General features: G+C 42.7%; 1 protein-coding gene across 1 annotated transcript in view; it reads right to left on the bottom strand.

Annotated features, from left to right (window-relative positions):
- EPHB3 (EPH receptor B3) overlaps positions 1 to 16,379 on the bottom strand; it is a 38,809-nt gene that overhangs the window by 11,850 nt on the left and 10,580 nt on the right. The window contains exons 2-4 of the mRNA XM_040428529.1: positions 2,539 to 2,603; positions 1,685 to 2,357; positions 1,394 to 1,549 (exon numbers count right to left, since the gene is read on the bottom strand). Coding sequence (XP_040284463.1) covers positions 1,394 to 1,549; positions 1,685 to 2,357; positions 2,539 to 2,603 — 894 coding nt within the window. The remainder of the gene's footprint in view (positions 1 to 1,393; positions 1,550 to 1,684; positions 2,358 to 2,538; positions 2,604 to 16,379) is intronic.

Here is a 16,379-nt window from a genome sequence, read left to right on the forward strand (position 1 = left end):
TTCACATCTTCATATGATTCTCATCCATATTTACTAACTAAATAATTACTTAATAAAGTCATGCTCTCTTTATATCTCAAACATTCACCTTCACACAGATCAAATAGCACAGAAAAAAACTGTCTGAACACAATCAAAACTGGTGGTAAACTGAAGTAGTTGCCCATGGCAGTCAACCAGGTTTCTTTTATCTTCTTCCAAAAGACCATGAATTTGAAGGTTGCAACCACTTAGGGCAACTACTCGACTTTTTATAAATCTGTCCAATTTCTCCCATTTTTCAGTATGCCAAAGACAAGGATTCTAAAGACAACCATGATAATGCAAGTAAAATTAACCATAACTGAGCAGGATCATTTGTTGGATCTATAGACAAGTTGCAGAGCATTAAACGGTCAATTTACAAACTTTCTATGAATCCATAGACTATTGTAATGTGGTGGATAGCATGACCAGAGTGATTAGGGCACTGTGGGGCATATTTATTAGGACCAGCATTTTAAACGCTGGTCTTAATAACCCCTACACCTGCCAGTGGATCCGCCGGAGTTATAAAGAGGTGCCGGCCTCTCCATAACTTCGGCACATCCAGCCCCAGTTCTAAATGTTCTGAGCTGTCTTACATTTAGACCTTTTCTACGCCTGAAACTGGCATAGGAAAATGGTAAATGAGACAGGCCTGCCAGCCCATCCTCTTCCTTCCCTGCCCACGCCACCCCCACAATTTTAGACCTGGCATGAGCGGGGAGAAGTCGCAGATCCAGGTCCATCTGCTCCTGAAATACACCTAATATAGGCGTATTTCGGTATAGTAAATGACCCCCAATGACGGCACGTCATGTTAGTCAAAATCCAAATAAAATATTTCTTTAAGAATCAAATTATATGTATGATGCTATGGCCAATGTGGAAAATGTTACAGACCACCATGTCCTGGCATCTTAACCTAACGCCACAAAAGAATGGCCTATGATTTATATTGTGGATGCGTAATAATCTTGGCAACAAGAAAGAATTATATGCAGAATAGTCTGTCCAAATCCTATAAATAAGGCATGCAAGTAAAACTGGGTCTAAACAGAAGAATTTTCTGTGATCTTAGATAGTATCCCAATAGTGGGATAACAGTCATAAAAATGATTTCAATAAAAAGTTACAATTCATGACAAATTAAGACTCATGTAGTGGTTTCAGGTAATAAAACAAAAGCCACAATGCTTTGCCAAAACCATTGGACAATGGATACCAGCCTCCAATGGACCTCACTGACGTAGAACGGGTCACACTGGAACCCCCCAACACAGATGTGAACGGAGCCCTAGGTCAAACATTTACTTCATTGCACCCACAAACTGCTTTACACAATTTTTCTTAGCGTTTCTTGGTCACTTACATGTGCATGGTTTCTCTGCAGCCTCGCCATCAGCCCTGTAATAACCCATCTGACAAGAGCAGATGGTGGCTGCAGGAGAAGTGGCTCGGCTATTAGCAGGACATGGAATACAGGGCTCTTCTCCCTGCTTTGACTTGTATGTGCCACGGTTGCAGGCTGGTAAGTAAAAAGAGAGAAAAAGACAAGGTATATTATGATGGAAAGCAAGATGATAAAATATTAACCATGTGTTTCCTATTAATTTGCAAGGGAACCATGAAACTAAGAGAAATGTATGATTAGATGCATTACCTAGACACTGTGTGTCCTTTGCGGCTGCTTCATATCCTGCTGCACATGTACAGGAACCCACCGGTACCATCCACTCTCCATCTCCATTGCAATAGAGCTTGAGTGGGACAGAAACTTCCAGGGCATTAGGTACACAGGAACCAGGGGCTATAACCAATGAGGTGGCTTCAGCACCTGTCAGAGTCTCTGGAAAACTAGCAAATCCTGCTATTGTCTGTGGACACTTCTTATAGAAAACACGCACTGAAATCAAAGAAACACAGGCACCCAAGTCTTGAAAGGCAAGATAAAACCCAGCACGGGACAGAGGCCCAAAGCTCCGTACTTTAGTGTTGACCCGGCCAGAATCACGTCGTGAAAAGCTCTCATCGGGCGCAATGGTATCCACCTTAATATATGGCGTTTCCATCCAGGAGGGACTGTTCTCAGAGGCAGAGTCACTGTCGGACTCATAGTAAAAGAGGTTGAAGGTCTCCTTGCAGGATCCGGGTATATTTGGAAGGCTGTTACAATCGCGCACAGTGAATTTTAGCTCAACATAGACACGCTGTACATCCTGGCGGGGAATGAACTGTGTCCTTAGCCAGTTGTTCTGGTTCAACATCTGTACATTACACACTTGGTAAGTCCGAATTGGATTTGATGCATCGTCATAGCCACTTACTTCTTCCCACTACAAAGAAAAGTAGAAACACATGAGGGGAGAGAAGACAGAAAAAAAAATAAAAAAAATAAAGTTCCTTCTTACAGGGACTATGGCAAAGTAGAGGGATTGTTTAAATAAAATACCAGTAGAAGAGGTAGAAAGATAAACTGGTAAAGAGAAAAAAAAAAAAACGGATGATATTACTTACTCCAGATTCAGGATATGTAACCCATGCTAGCTCCGACGTTGTCCATCGAGTGTCCAAGAGAGTTTCTACACAAACAAAAGAAGATCCCATTAAAAATTCCATTACCTTATAATCATAAAAGGAAATAATTCCCATTAATGAATACATTGGCCATTTTCCAGACACACCGGTCTTGCATTTGTTGTTGCAGTACCGCACTATGAAGGGTAGGGCTAGACAAATACCAGAAGCCAGGTAACTAATGCAACTAGAACTTTGCTGCTCACAACTAATTAGAGTAGAGTAATCTCCTTAATGTTAGGAGTCAACATTAATATCAAACCCTCTAAAGATCCCCGTTAATAGCCTGCGTGTGTCTTACTAATTATAACAGAACAATTTGTCAAGGAGAAATTAAATCCACAACCACATTTTGTAAGATGCCGAAGGGAACAACCGTGCACGAAGGATATTTTATACCATCACTAGTCATTTTCACTGAAAAACAAAACTGAGTGCACTCGCTCTGCAGACCATAACATCTGCACTGGGTCTGAATGTCATATTACCCTTTGGTCTGTTTCAGACAAGCGTGTGCAGTCCGGAAATCACGCTCAGTGTGTGAATGTGATCCTCCATTCTGGACTTGCAGGCGCGCACGGTATTATCATGATTTATAATGCTGTGCGTCTCTGCTTGGCCTTATTTCTACAGAATCATACTGACCGCTTTATGTCACTAGGATTCTATAGAAGTAAGGTCATGTAGAGGCGCACACAGCATTATAAATCATGATAATACTGTGCGCTCCTACAAGTCCAGAATGGAGGATCACGCTCATACATGGAGCATGATTCCTGCAATTAGCTAGCTTGTGTGAAACAGTTCTAAAGGGGTTGTTCCATTGCAACAAATTATCCCCTATACAGAGGGGATAGGTGTTTGATTGGCAGGGACCTGCCCGCTATGGCCCCTGGCCAGTCACGAGAATGGGGGACATGTTCCCTCATTTGAATAGAACAGACAGACATGTCTGACACTCTATTCAGCTGTATAGGAAGGCAGGAGATCCCTGGCAGTCCCATAGAGTTGAATGGAGAGGTAGTGAGCATGCATGTCCACTGCTCCATTCAAACCAGGGAACACTGAGCCCCATTCTGAGGATCTGCAGAGGCCCCAGTGGTCTGAACCTCGGGGATCAGACACTTATCTGCTATCCACATAATAGGGCAGGCATCCTCAAACTGCGGCCCTCCAGCTGTTGCAAAACTACAACTCCCAGCATGCCTGTAATAGGGGATAAGTTGTTGTAATGGACCAACTACTTTAAAAAAAAAAAAAAAAAAAAGGTACCCATGGCCGATTTCAACCATAACAAATGTTTGTCGAAAACTCCCATAAAAGACTGTTTGCTCTTTCACCATTGTCAAAAATGTATGGCAAGTTTGAAAGATTTTAACAGGCCACACGGACTACCTGCGAATGTCTTCACTGGCGAAACAATTATTCGACAATTATTTATGCAGCCATTGTTCAACCATCAGCTTACTTCTATCTAATGTGTACTGTCACCTTAAGGGTCCATTCACACGTCTGTATGTGTTTTGCAGATCAAAACACAGACACCGGCAATGTGCGTTCCGCATTTTGCGTACTGCACATCGCCGGCACTCTCATAGAAAATGCCTTTTCTTGTCCGCAATTGCGGACAAGAATAGGACACGTTCTATTTTTTAGCGGAACGGAAGTGCAGATCCGCAAATGTGGACAGCACATTCCGGCCCCATGGAAAATGAATGGGTCCGCACCTGTTCCCGCAAAATTGCAGAACAGACGCAAACCCATTTTGCAGACGTGTGAACGGACCCTTAAGCTGGCAGGATTAGCCGACTAATGTATGGAGGCGTCCTGACTGCCCTGAAGGTCCATCGTCAGGGGAGAGAAAAGTCAGGCATGTTGGATTTCAAGAAGTCGGATCCTTTTGTTCTCAGAGAATTTAGCCCCCCCCCCCCCCAACTAGAGGTGTCTGGCAGCCACTTTCTTGCCTTTACCAATCACATCATGTGCATGCTCGGCCAAGTTTGCATGTGTTTATTGGGAATCAGGAGACAGACACAAAATGTATATAGTGATGGAAAGTCACTGATGAAATACAGTATTTAGATAGCAGATCAATACCCACTATAAAGCCCACACTGAAGTGTACTGCGGCTGCATACCAGCAAAATAGGTAAAACTAAGGAAGCAAATGGCACCCGATGTATCCCTTGGACTGTAACCGCTGGGTCTCCATCAGGGAGCCAGACATTTTACCAGAGGCCATTTTGTCTGGATTTCTTAAAGAGCCCTCCAAGGCAGATTTCAGTGCCAAGTTAGTTGCCATTGTAAGGAAATTATCAAAACAGATGCCAATTGTTTTGTAGCAATTACTACTAGTACAGTGAATTGACACAACCTCTTTATAAAAAAAAAAAAAAGAAGGAGTTATCCACTATGGACAGTTGCCTTTTGTTACAAGAGTCCCCAAATCATAAGGTGATTGCTGGGGTCGGTTGGACAGAAATCTACAGCTACAGCCTTATACTTTTCCTACTGAGATCAATGGTCCTTGTGTGGACATGTGCTCCTTGCAGCCACATTGACAAATAAGAGGGGGTCCCTAAATATGGGAGACCCATCTATTCACTCAAAATTGACTAACATACACTGGCAATTTAAGATGGCAAAATGACAGTTGTCACTATTTAGTGGAAAGTAATGGTGCAATAAAACATCGATTGGTATTGTGAAAGCCCAAGCCCCAGTCTCTAAAGATGGAGTTATAGGGCTTCTCCAGGGCTAAATTCTAGCTTGCAGGCAACCTCTGGACAGAAGATCATTTCACGACTACTTATCAATTCAGTCACGCCACCGATTCCACAATTTGGACTGCGCTCATGTACCCTGACTGGCTGTGGGATCTTCTGCAGATGTCTTGACCGGATGTGCTCATGTGTCCTCCTGTTCAGCTGCATCTACATTATGTAGATGAACAGAAGGACACAGGAGCACATCTGGTCAAGGCATCAATGGAAGTTCCTGCAGCCAGGCAGCCATGTATCCACAGCCCAGATTGCAGAATCGGCAGCACGATAGAGTGGTAAGTAGTGGTAAAATGATCTTCTTTCCACAGGTTGAAAATTAGAATTCAGGTCAAATCCTCGGAGAACCCCCTTTAATTGGAAGATTCTTACACTGGAAGTAAATATTATTTTTACCAACCGCCGTTGCTCGGGTTGGAAGACATTGCAATGTTGACATCAGAAGGCAAATATTAAAGGAATATTTTATACCACCTCTCCCCTCGACAAGCTGTCTTCTGTAAAGAACTAGTTCTATGTGTATAACAACCCATTCCTATAAAATTACACCAGGCGAGGGAGAAAATTATGGTACTTTATGTGGGTGACTCATAGCTGGGAAAGGGGACAGTGTGATGAGTGTATATTTATTGTATAATAATTTTTTATATTACATTTACCTCCATTTAGCACATAAATACATCGCTTCAACAACGGAACAAAATAAATATACAAACTAGACATTCAGTCATTCCATCTCGGTTCTACATATTTATAGACGGTATGGATCTTGGAGTTTCGTAATATTTTCTCTGGATAGTTGCCTGTAATATGAGGTGCCAGAGTACTGGTGCAGGAATTACAGGTCTAGTGAAGAGGCTATGAGCAATAAAGCTGAGAGCTTAACCCCTGAATTATACTGATCTACCACTTGTAGCTCAGACAAAGACGAGGAAATGAGAGAGCGAGAACCATCGAACACTAGTGTTATCTTATGCTGAGAAATTACTACATTTGTGGCGCTTGATCGGAATGATCATGTTTTCTGTTAACATCAAAAGTACGTAAGTAACAAATGCTGCATAAAGAGCTACATTTCTACAGCCGGATGAATGGCTCATTTACACTTGTGAGCTTTTCAGCTGGTTTCAATGCATTTTAAAAGGCATGGTAATCAGGTGAAAATCAACAAATGCTCTGGCATCATTTCCATATCTGCAAGTGTTTCAGTCTTGTTACCTAAAAGCAGACTTTGCCATGTTGCAGACTTTTACATGGTGCAAGTACATCAGAAACAATGGTGAAAACTTTATATACCATGGGGGAGATTTACTAATGAAAACGAGCCGTATGCGTTGCGCGACAAAAAGTGGCACACAGTAAATGCACCACATTTATTAAAAGGTGTTGTCTCATCGTTGTCTCTAGGATATGCCCCAAATTGTCTGATAGGTGCCGGTCCTACCGCTGGGACCCGCAGCTATATAGAGACTGGAACGGGCCAAAGTGGCGCCTGGAGGACTCCGGTCCGGCCACCACAAAACCCTCCCCCCATAGAAGTAAATAGGAGCGCACTGCGCATGACCGGCCGCCGCTCTCATTGACTTCCATGGGCCCGATGGAAATAGCTTGGCCATTTTCAGTGGCCCCATAGAAATGAGTGGAGGGCGGCTCAGCATGCGCAGTTTGCCCTCCACCACTTTTGGGGGGTCCATTTAGGAAATAGGCGCAGGTCCCAGCAATATGTCCCCACAACCCCTTTAGACTCTTTTTTTGCCATGGCTTAGAAGGGAAGAGGGTATGACTTGCCAGAAAGGGATTGCGACTTGATACTCAACCAAGGCCCAGATTTACTAACCCTGCAGAGCAGGGGGTAGACAACCTCTGGCACTCCAGCTGTTGTGAAACTACAACTCCCAGCATGCATACTTGCGCTGCTCTTCTCAGAACTCCCATAGAAATAAATGGGAGCATGCTGGGAGTTGTAGTTTCACAACAGCTGGAGTGCCGAAGGTTGGTGACCACTGCTGTAAAGGATGTGATCATAGACAGGCTGCTGAGACCTTCACCAGACTTATCACAAGGGCTGGATGATAAATGTGGTACAGTGATAAAAACTTTTGTCTAACTCCAGACTATTGGTTGGCTTTACAGTAGTAGTAGTACCCCCAGTATGCCATTTCATTGGACAACTACTGAACAGTTTATGACCCCTCTATAATGACCAATAGGAGTGCTTGCAGAATTCTTATTCACTTTTAGACAGAGTTAATGCAAAAAATAAATAAATAAAAAGTTGGACAAAATTAATTGTATCCAAGTCTCAACAAGTTACATCGCAAAACTGCTAAAAAAGTTGTCTCACGCTTGTCATATGTGAGGCAGCTGTCAGACAAATGCTTATCGAGGCGACTGTCTATCCAGAAGCACCCATAACTACACACACTATGGGCTCATGCACACGGCAGTTGCCTGGCCGTGCCCATAAAATTACCCAATTTTGAAGCAGATTTCACATAAAACATCTATGTGAATTTTACATGGTTGCCCTGCAAAGTGTCGGTGCAACATGTAACAGAAACTGCAGGTATGTTGTGAAACTGGTAAAAGATTGGGTATTAAAGTAGTAGGAAAAGGCAGAGAGCCATCATATTCCCACCAGAATCTTCCAATAGGTCAAGTCATGATGTATTCTTGAAAATAGCATTCTAAGGTTCAAGAAGAATATGCGCATTGATGTCAAATACATAAACCTTATGACCTTCCAATGTGAAAAGACTTAAAACAAGCATAGCATGAAGCATACACAAGGCCACAAGGTTTTTTCAGGAAGGCTACAAGAAATTCTATGAAAAAAAAAAATATTTTCTATAAAAGAACAGTCCATAAAAGAAAATATACATGAAGCATCTGGGTGCCACAAATTGGACCAGCTGCCGAGAGCGGATTTTCTGATCTTTATGTACTAGTCAGCGGAACAAATGCAAATGTAATGTTGCATATAATGAACTGTGTCCAAAGATTTGCTGGGGAGTCCTAATTTGATCCAATCAGTGCAGATGTAATTTTACTTCCAGTTACAAAACTAATCCCACAAAAAGAAAAGAAGACACAAATGGCCAAAAATTCCTTCAAATCGGTAACACATCCAAGTACTGTGTAGGCGAGGTCCTGCCTTTTTGTTTTATACAAAATGATCACAGCTGATGAAGTAATTAAAGGGGTTGTCCTATAAAAGAATTTTTTTTAGATAAGTTTTAGAAAAGGCGACAATGGGTTAAGAAAAATACAAAAACAAAAAAACTAATTGCGCACTTCACCGATTCGCATACATAGAAAGATGCCTGTGCAACTAGCCACTGGCCGTAATGGTGACCCGCCTCAGCTAGTGACTGGGCATCCTCCGATGGCAGAGTTTGAACTAGACAGAGACCACCAGGGAGCTGCTAAGCATCGGAATAGCAGTGGCTGGTGATCAATTATATTTCTTTCATTTCTAAAACTTTTTATCCTGCAATACAAAAAACACATTAGTTTTATAGATCTTAGGGTTTTAGAACTTCTTAGGAAATATCCGTTGTCACAGTGTATGGTGACGGATATATGCCCAAAAATATCCTTTCGAAACTGCTGGATCTTTTTTAACGCATTAATTGGTCTGGGAGCAGAGGTGAACAGAGCCTCACACAAGGATGATAACAATTGCAATAATTGTGTGCTCCTCACAAAACCAGCACATCAGTGGCATGCCATATCACCATTCCAGTCCCCAGTGAGTCATTTCAGAGAAAGTTTTAACAGCTGCCAAGTCCACACAGCTCCAATGTCACCGTCACTTGGCTGTGAAGCCGATATGAACATTGTGCTCCTTTGACTTTTAATTAACATTTCTGTTAGCTTTGGCTCCTCAAAATTAAAGCAATCCTTAAAACAAGGCTTGAAATCTCTATCATGGAAAGAGTTATTCTTCCAGTCCTGATTAGATGCAGAATGACCCATCCAATAACCCCCGCTATGTCTGATGAAAACGGAAAGCTGCTTTTCCTCCCCGGCGACTTACTCCGTTATGAAAATGAAGCAAGGAAAGTTAACCTTTAATCCTCTTCAAAAAGGAAACAAAACTTTAAAAGAGGAAATTATCATTAAAATAATATTTGTACATTAAATATCACAGGACAGCAATTGGCAGAGATGCCCTTTGTCACTCATTTTCCGTTTTTTTTTCTTCCCTAAATCTAAAAACAAGCACTGCGAAATATCAGCTGGACAGAAAACTGGCACAGCAAAGTCATGTTATGTTTAGCAGCAAATTCAATAGAGCAAATTGGGATAAAAAAAAAAAAAAAAAAAAAAAAAAAAAAGGGGCACCTGGGCATCACTTCTGAGTAGATTAGTGCACTCAGTGTGTGCTGACAGGAACTCGCCAAAAGCCAAAATGTTCATGAATTTGCAAATGGTACGCAACCCTGAATTTCCAAATGTTGTCTACAGTAAAGCCACTAATCTACTGCATGCACCTTACTCTCGGCTCGGTTTTGGTACCAGGTAGTTTATTTTCCATTGTGGATATGGTACCCCTTCAATGTACTGTAGCGGGTAGCAGTGCAGTGACAATTCTCTCAGGCCAATCACTAGTCAGCAGTGTGGTCATGTGACTGTCATGGCACCATTTTGGCTTGGTGGAACCAAAAAAGTATTATCTGCATCAGTGACCTTGTGGAAAAAACAGGGTAAAGTCAAGAACAATCGAATGGAGCTAGTTCCATGCAGTGGAAACGGGGCTTAAGAGTCAAAATGACTTTTTGGGGGTCAAGAAAAGTTATACCTCATTAATGAAGAAATATAAAAACATAGTGGGAATTTATCTATCCCCCCCAAAAAAGTAGCAAACAAAATATTGTACCAACTGGTGTTTGTATGCTGCTCTCGCTCCAAAAAGGGGGCATTGTGAGGGCAGTAAAAGGGCCAGTGGGTCTGGCATAATTATATTAATTTACGCCAAAAGCTGGTGTAGAGTTCAGATTAGGCACATGGACTGCCAAAGGAGGAGCATCCTCCGGAAACGCTGGGGATATCAGACCGGCATTAAATGCCTCTCGTCGTCTCTGGAACCCCTCTGCATGAACGCTATTCCCTGTCGACGTATGCACAGCCTAAAATTCTTTAGCTTTCCCCATTTCATCCACCTGATGGATATACTGTACATTGATCGTCATTAGCCATAGGACTTCCTTACACACAGCTGACACATCCTAAAGATCATTCATTATTGAATTGCACAACCTTCATATAGGTTACATACATTTAGAAACACTTCCTGCCGGCAATGGCTGAATCACTTTTGCCTCTACAAGGACATTCATGTGCATCTGTATCTTCTACCAATGACATCAGCTGTAAAATATGGAGACTCTTAAGTACAGCAGGAGACGCCAAATGAGATAATTTCAAGTACTTTCGGATGAGTTTGTCCTGCAGGCCTGGAGGTACAAGTGGAGCGTCACAGCATCTAAAAATATTTACCTGCCTCTCCACTAGAAACTGGCAAGTCGCTGACCCTTTATTTCGCAGTCTTGGCTTTTAGTCGCATTGTGAAATATGGACTTCCCAGTAATTTACTACACACCGTTCAGAACAGTCGTGCCAGACATCTGTATGTAATACATACATACGGAAAATTGCAGAGTTGTCAGGAATCCAATTGTTTGTATTTAAATATAATTGGACCATTTATCACTAGAAACGTATGCAAATGACAGTATATTTATCTGTCGAGGGACCTAAACAACGAGGCACAACATTAGCATTTTATTGATGGGGATGTAGGCAGTAAACCGCAGATATATTGACCCATGATATCCCAGCAGATCGGCTATGCGTTAGGGCTTGTTCACACGACCGTGTGAAGCCCGTGCTGTGGGCCGCAAATTGCAGTCCGCAATGCACAGGCACCGTCCGCGGGGAAGCCGCATTGGGGATCGCAGACCCATTCATTTGAATGGGTCTGCGATCCGTCCGTTCCGCAAAAAGGTAGAACTTGTTCTATCTTTTTGCGGTGCGGATGCATGGAACAGAACCCCCGTTCCGTGCTTCCGTCCTGCATCTCCAGATTTACAGACCCATTGAAGTGAATGGGTCCGCATCAGTGATGCGGAATGCACACGGAACGGTGCCCGTGTATTGCGGGTCCGCAATACGGCAACGAGCAGCACATGTTCGTATGAATGAGCCCTTACTGCATCAAGGAATCCGACAGTCTTTCAGCAGCGTCAAGAGCAGATCCGAACAATTTGCCATGGCCAACTGGTCACACTCCCTTTCGTAGATACAGGCCGGCACAAATGCATGCCTTACATAGCAGCTAAGAAAAATTCACAATTTAGAAATAATGTGGGCAGCAAAATAGGTCATCTGCTCTATCAAACTGGCTTGCCATTTTATTTTATTTTTTTCTTCAGCACATTGAATAATATCTTATTTTACAGCCTTGAAATATTGAACCTGGCAAAATAATTTTCCATTCTTCATTCCAAAGTGACTGCAATACAGCTTAGCCTACCCCTGGCACTTTATCACAATATCTAAAAGACTACTTCCTGACAAAGCATGGCAAGTATGTATTTTCTGCTAGATGCTGCAGAGGTACACGGCTGTAATAGAAAAAGGGGAATTAAACGTTTTGCGGCTCTTCATGTCATGCTTTGGCCAAAAAATGCATTCATACAGGGATCAGCAACCCCCAGCACTCCAGCTGTTCAGAAACTACAACTCCCAGAATGCTTTTCTGACTTCTGTGGGATGTAGAACAGCCAAGCATGTTTACATGCTGGGAGTTGTAGTTTCACAGCAGCTGGGGTGCCGAAGGTTGCTGATCCCTACATTGGTATATAGTGATTTATTTATTTTAGATGGACCTTAAAGAATACTTTTCAAAATGTATGCCATATGTCTGGATCCATCTGTACATTAAATGGCTTTTCCAAGATCCTGATATTGATAGGTCATCAATATCAGAACAGCAGGGGGTCCGACACTTGGGGCACCAGCCGATCGGCTGTTTGAAGAGGCCGCAGTGCTCTGTTGAGCGTCACCGCCTCCTCGCAGCTTACCAAGCACAGTGCCATTTATTGGATAGCAGCTGTGCTTGGTATTGTAGCTCAGCCCCATTCACTTGTATGGTACTGGTCTGCACCTAGGTTGTGATGTCACTGGCCTAGGAATAGGCCGTGGCACTAACCGGAGTGAAGAGTCCTCTTCAAACAGCTGATTGGTGGGGGTGCCAGGAGTCAGACGTCCACCAATCTGATACTGATGACTTATCCTGAGGGTAGGCCATCAATATCAAAACCTCAGACAACCCATTTAAAGTGCTATAGTGTAAATGAAATACTAAAGGGAAGTACTTGGCAGAGCAGAATAGCAATACATACTTCACCGTTCAGTTATTTAAAATTAATTTGTAACCAGCTTTAAACCCGTCACCCATACGGTAGATCTAGATCTAAACATTTTCCACCAATCAGATGAACAATCCAATACTTGCCAATAATCAAATATAAACCACTCTTAAGGATTGGGAAGGAACGTTCGTCCGTTTACCCCATTACTGCACCACGTAAACCTGTTCAACAAACAAGCTTTTTTGTGTGGTATTAAATAAAAGTGTTTGTCGGCAACACATTACCCCGTATATGTAGAGGATGGGCTGCCAACAAATGAAAACTGTATGGTGATGAATTGTTTGTTTGCATACTAATGATAAAAGGTGCATTGGACACTCTGTATTGCCGATTGGCACTCGTTTACGGATTCAAGGAAGGGGACCCCAAGACAAGACTTTACCACTTAACAGATCACCGTCTTATTGTGGAGGTGGGGGTCACTCTATAGAGACTCCCTTCACAGATCAGTCTTTATTGCAAGTGGATGTAGACAATAAATCTATTTTGCCTGCGGCATCGGTAAGGAGCAGGTCCCAAAGCTCTACAGCATAAAGTGCATGGTAGATGAATTTCCAAAAGAAGCACTGACTGATGGAGGAAGTTGATCGGCGCTCATATATATTCATTTTCACTAGCCAATCATCAGGAGGGCTTTGAAAGATTGTTTGTCGGTAGTATTTCCCCACTTACACATTACAAAATCATCATTTCATGCCCAACAGAAAACAACCGTTTTCTCTTTTACTGGGTGTTCCTACAAGGGGCAATGATCATCTGCCCCTGTGAGAGGGCCTGGAAGCAGACTACCTCCTTAAAAAGGTTGTCTCATATCAGAAAATGTGGGTATATCACTAGAATATGCCCACATTGTCTGATAGGTGCGGGTCTCACCACTGGGACCCGCACCTAGATAGAGAACGAAGCCCCGAAAGTGGTGGTGGGCGCAATGCGCCCGCCAAAAATAGTGGAGCCCATAGAAGCACGATGCGCTCCCATTCACTTCTATGGGGAGAGCACTTGGTGGTCAGACCGGAGTCCTCCAGCCACTTTGCAGGGCTCCGTTTAGGAGATTGGTGCAGGTCCCACACCTATAAGACAACGGGGGCATATCCCAGCGATATGCTCCCATTGTCTAAGATGAGACAACCCCATTAAGCTGGCCATAGCCAAAGATTCTGAGTAAATTATTTTTGCACCAAAAGACTGGGGGGTTATTTATCAAAACTGATGCAAAGGAAAACTGGCTTAGTTGCTCATAGCAACTAATCAGCAACTAAGGCTACTTTCACACTAGCGTTATTCTTTTCCGGCATCGAGTTCCGTCCTAGGGGCTCTATACTGGAAAAGAACTGATCAGTTTTATCCTAATGCATTCTGAATAGAGAGCAATCCCTTCAGGATGTCTTCAGTTCAGTCTTTTTGACTTTTCAGGACGGCGATAATACCGCAGCATTTTTTCCCATTGAAATGCATTAATGCTGGATCCGGCCCCGAGTGTTCCGGCAAAACGGATCAAGCTCAGACCGCTAAAAATGTGAAAAAAATAAATGCCGGATCCGTTTTTTTCCGGATGACACCGGAGAGACGGATCCGGCATTTCAATGCATTTGTCATACGGATCAGGATCCTGATCCATCCGACAAATGCCATCAGTTTGCATACGTTTTGACGGATCCGGCAGGCAGTTCCGGCGACGGAACTGCCTGCCGAAATCCTCTGTCGCAAGTGTGAAAGTAGCCTAAGCCAGCTTTCCTTTGAATCAGTTTGATAAATCACCCCCAGAATACTGGATACATTTCGGTCAAGGATTTCTGGTGGAAAACAAAACTGGATCCGCAGCATATACTACAACAGTAAACATTCTGGAGGCATCTAGACCCATCCAAAACACCACATCAATGCTCATCAGCGTAGACACCACTGAGATCGTTCACGAAAACCGCTCTGAACGCGGAAGAGGCTTTGTATACAGCAGTTCAAGCTTCGACTCAATAGATCTGAGGAAGGAGGAGGCAAAAGGAATAGAAAGGTTGTAACAGAACCATCTCCACACTGAATTATTTATACATCTCATGTCTGATAGAAACCTACACACTCACTTTCAATATGAAAGTGTTTCCGACACATACACATCAACTTTCCCTTACACATTTCATATCCAATAACCATATTCAACACACAGCAAATGCCAATATAGATCATTTGTATTTGTGATTCAAGGTATTAGGGTAACACCCAAAGCATCACAACTGTAGGAATGGAATATAAAAATGACTTCGCTCATATAGTAACTAGAGATGAGCGAATTTCATATTTTGAAATTCGTTCACACTTCGTTTGGTGGTAATAGGTGGACTTCTACTATGACGGAATGAATAATGGAATGCCTCTAAAGGCATTCCGTTATACATTCCGTCATAGAACTGCGTTATGGTCCGTGGTAATGGAATCCATAACGCAATTCACCTTTTACCACCAAACGTAGTGTGAACGAATTTGATAAGCGGAAATTTGCTGCTCATCTCTAATAGTAACAGTGTGGCAGACAACAGAAGCCGAACATCTCAAAGCATCTAATAAAGTTGAGCACCACAGCGGCGCTGGGAAGCCACAACTAGTCTAAGGCAGGGAGAAGAAAGCACCAATGTATTGGAACAGTTTTGCACAAGGATTCTTTATTAGCATTACATTACACAAGTGTTGCCAAACTACAATGAGAGGATTACAAAGGGTTTGGTTCGGAACAGGAGGTGGTGGGGGAAGGGGGAGCCAAGAACGTTCTCATATCTTATTTCTGGTATTGTGGCAGGTCTTGCTGCTAATTCTACAGCTTTTTTCGCTCTTTCCCAGGCAGTAAACCTTGGTTTTCCTAGGTACAATGTGGTGGGAAGTGATTTTTATGACTCGCATCGATTTTGAGGCCGTGCACTCCCCTTAGCACTAAGGTTTTACAATACAGACGGAAGCGAGCCTCTGCCTTTATGCCCCTGCTGTCACAATACACACTTTCACTCTTATGAAGGCTTCAAATTGGGCGTGTTAGCAACATTTTTTTAAGGTGGTGGCCAAGATCCGGTATTATGGGACTGTTTGTCCGCGTCTTTGGTGCGTGACAAGACTGTTCTCTTTTTCTGTGTGTGCTGGATCTATACACTTGCGGCGTAGATTTGTGTTCTCCTGCCTGATCTTTCGCTACTAGGTTTATCCGGTGGGTTTTGTGAACTATGATTTTACGTACTTCTCAACTTTTTACAAGTTTCATACAAGCCAAGTTGCACACAAGCCTTACCAGGTGTCACCAGGGCATTACCGCCAGACTTCAGAGCTCCTTAGAAATGCATCAAGAAACCATAAGGGCAGTGACCCATAAAAACAAAAATGTAAAAAAAAAAAAAAAATTAAGTGTAAAAGTCAAGTCTCTTCAAAAGCCAATGTCTTTCTGGCTCCTTCACTATTATCATGAGGTTACTTGCTAACCTTTAAGTAATTTAAAATAACGATTCCCAAGTTTCCAGAAAGGCTTGTCATATTTTCATTGTCATTCTGGTATAATGCTCCCCTAACGCACAGGTATGCCGTG

Source organism: Bufo bufo, chromosome 4 (genome assembly GCF_905171765.1).
Source record: "Bufo bufo chromosome 4, aBufBuf1.1, whole genome shotgun sequence".
Lineage (NCBI taxonomy): Eukaryota > Metazoa > Chordata > Amphibia > Anura > Bufonidae > Bufo > Bufo bufo.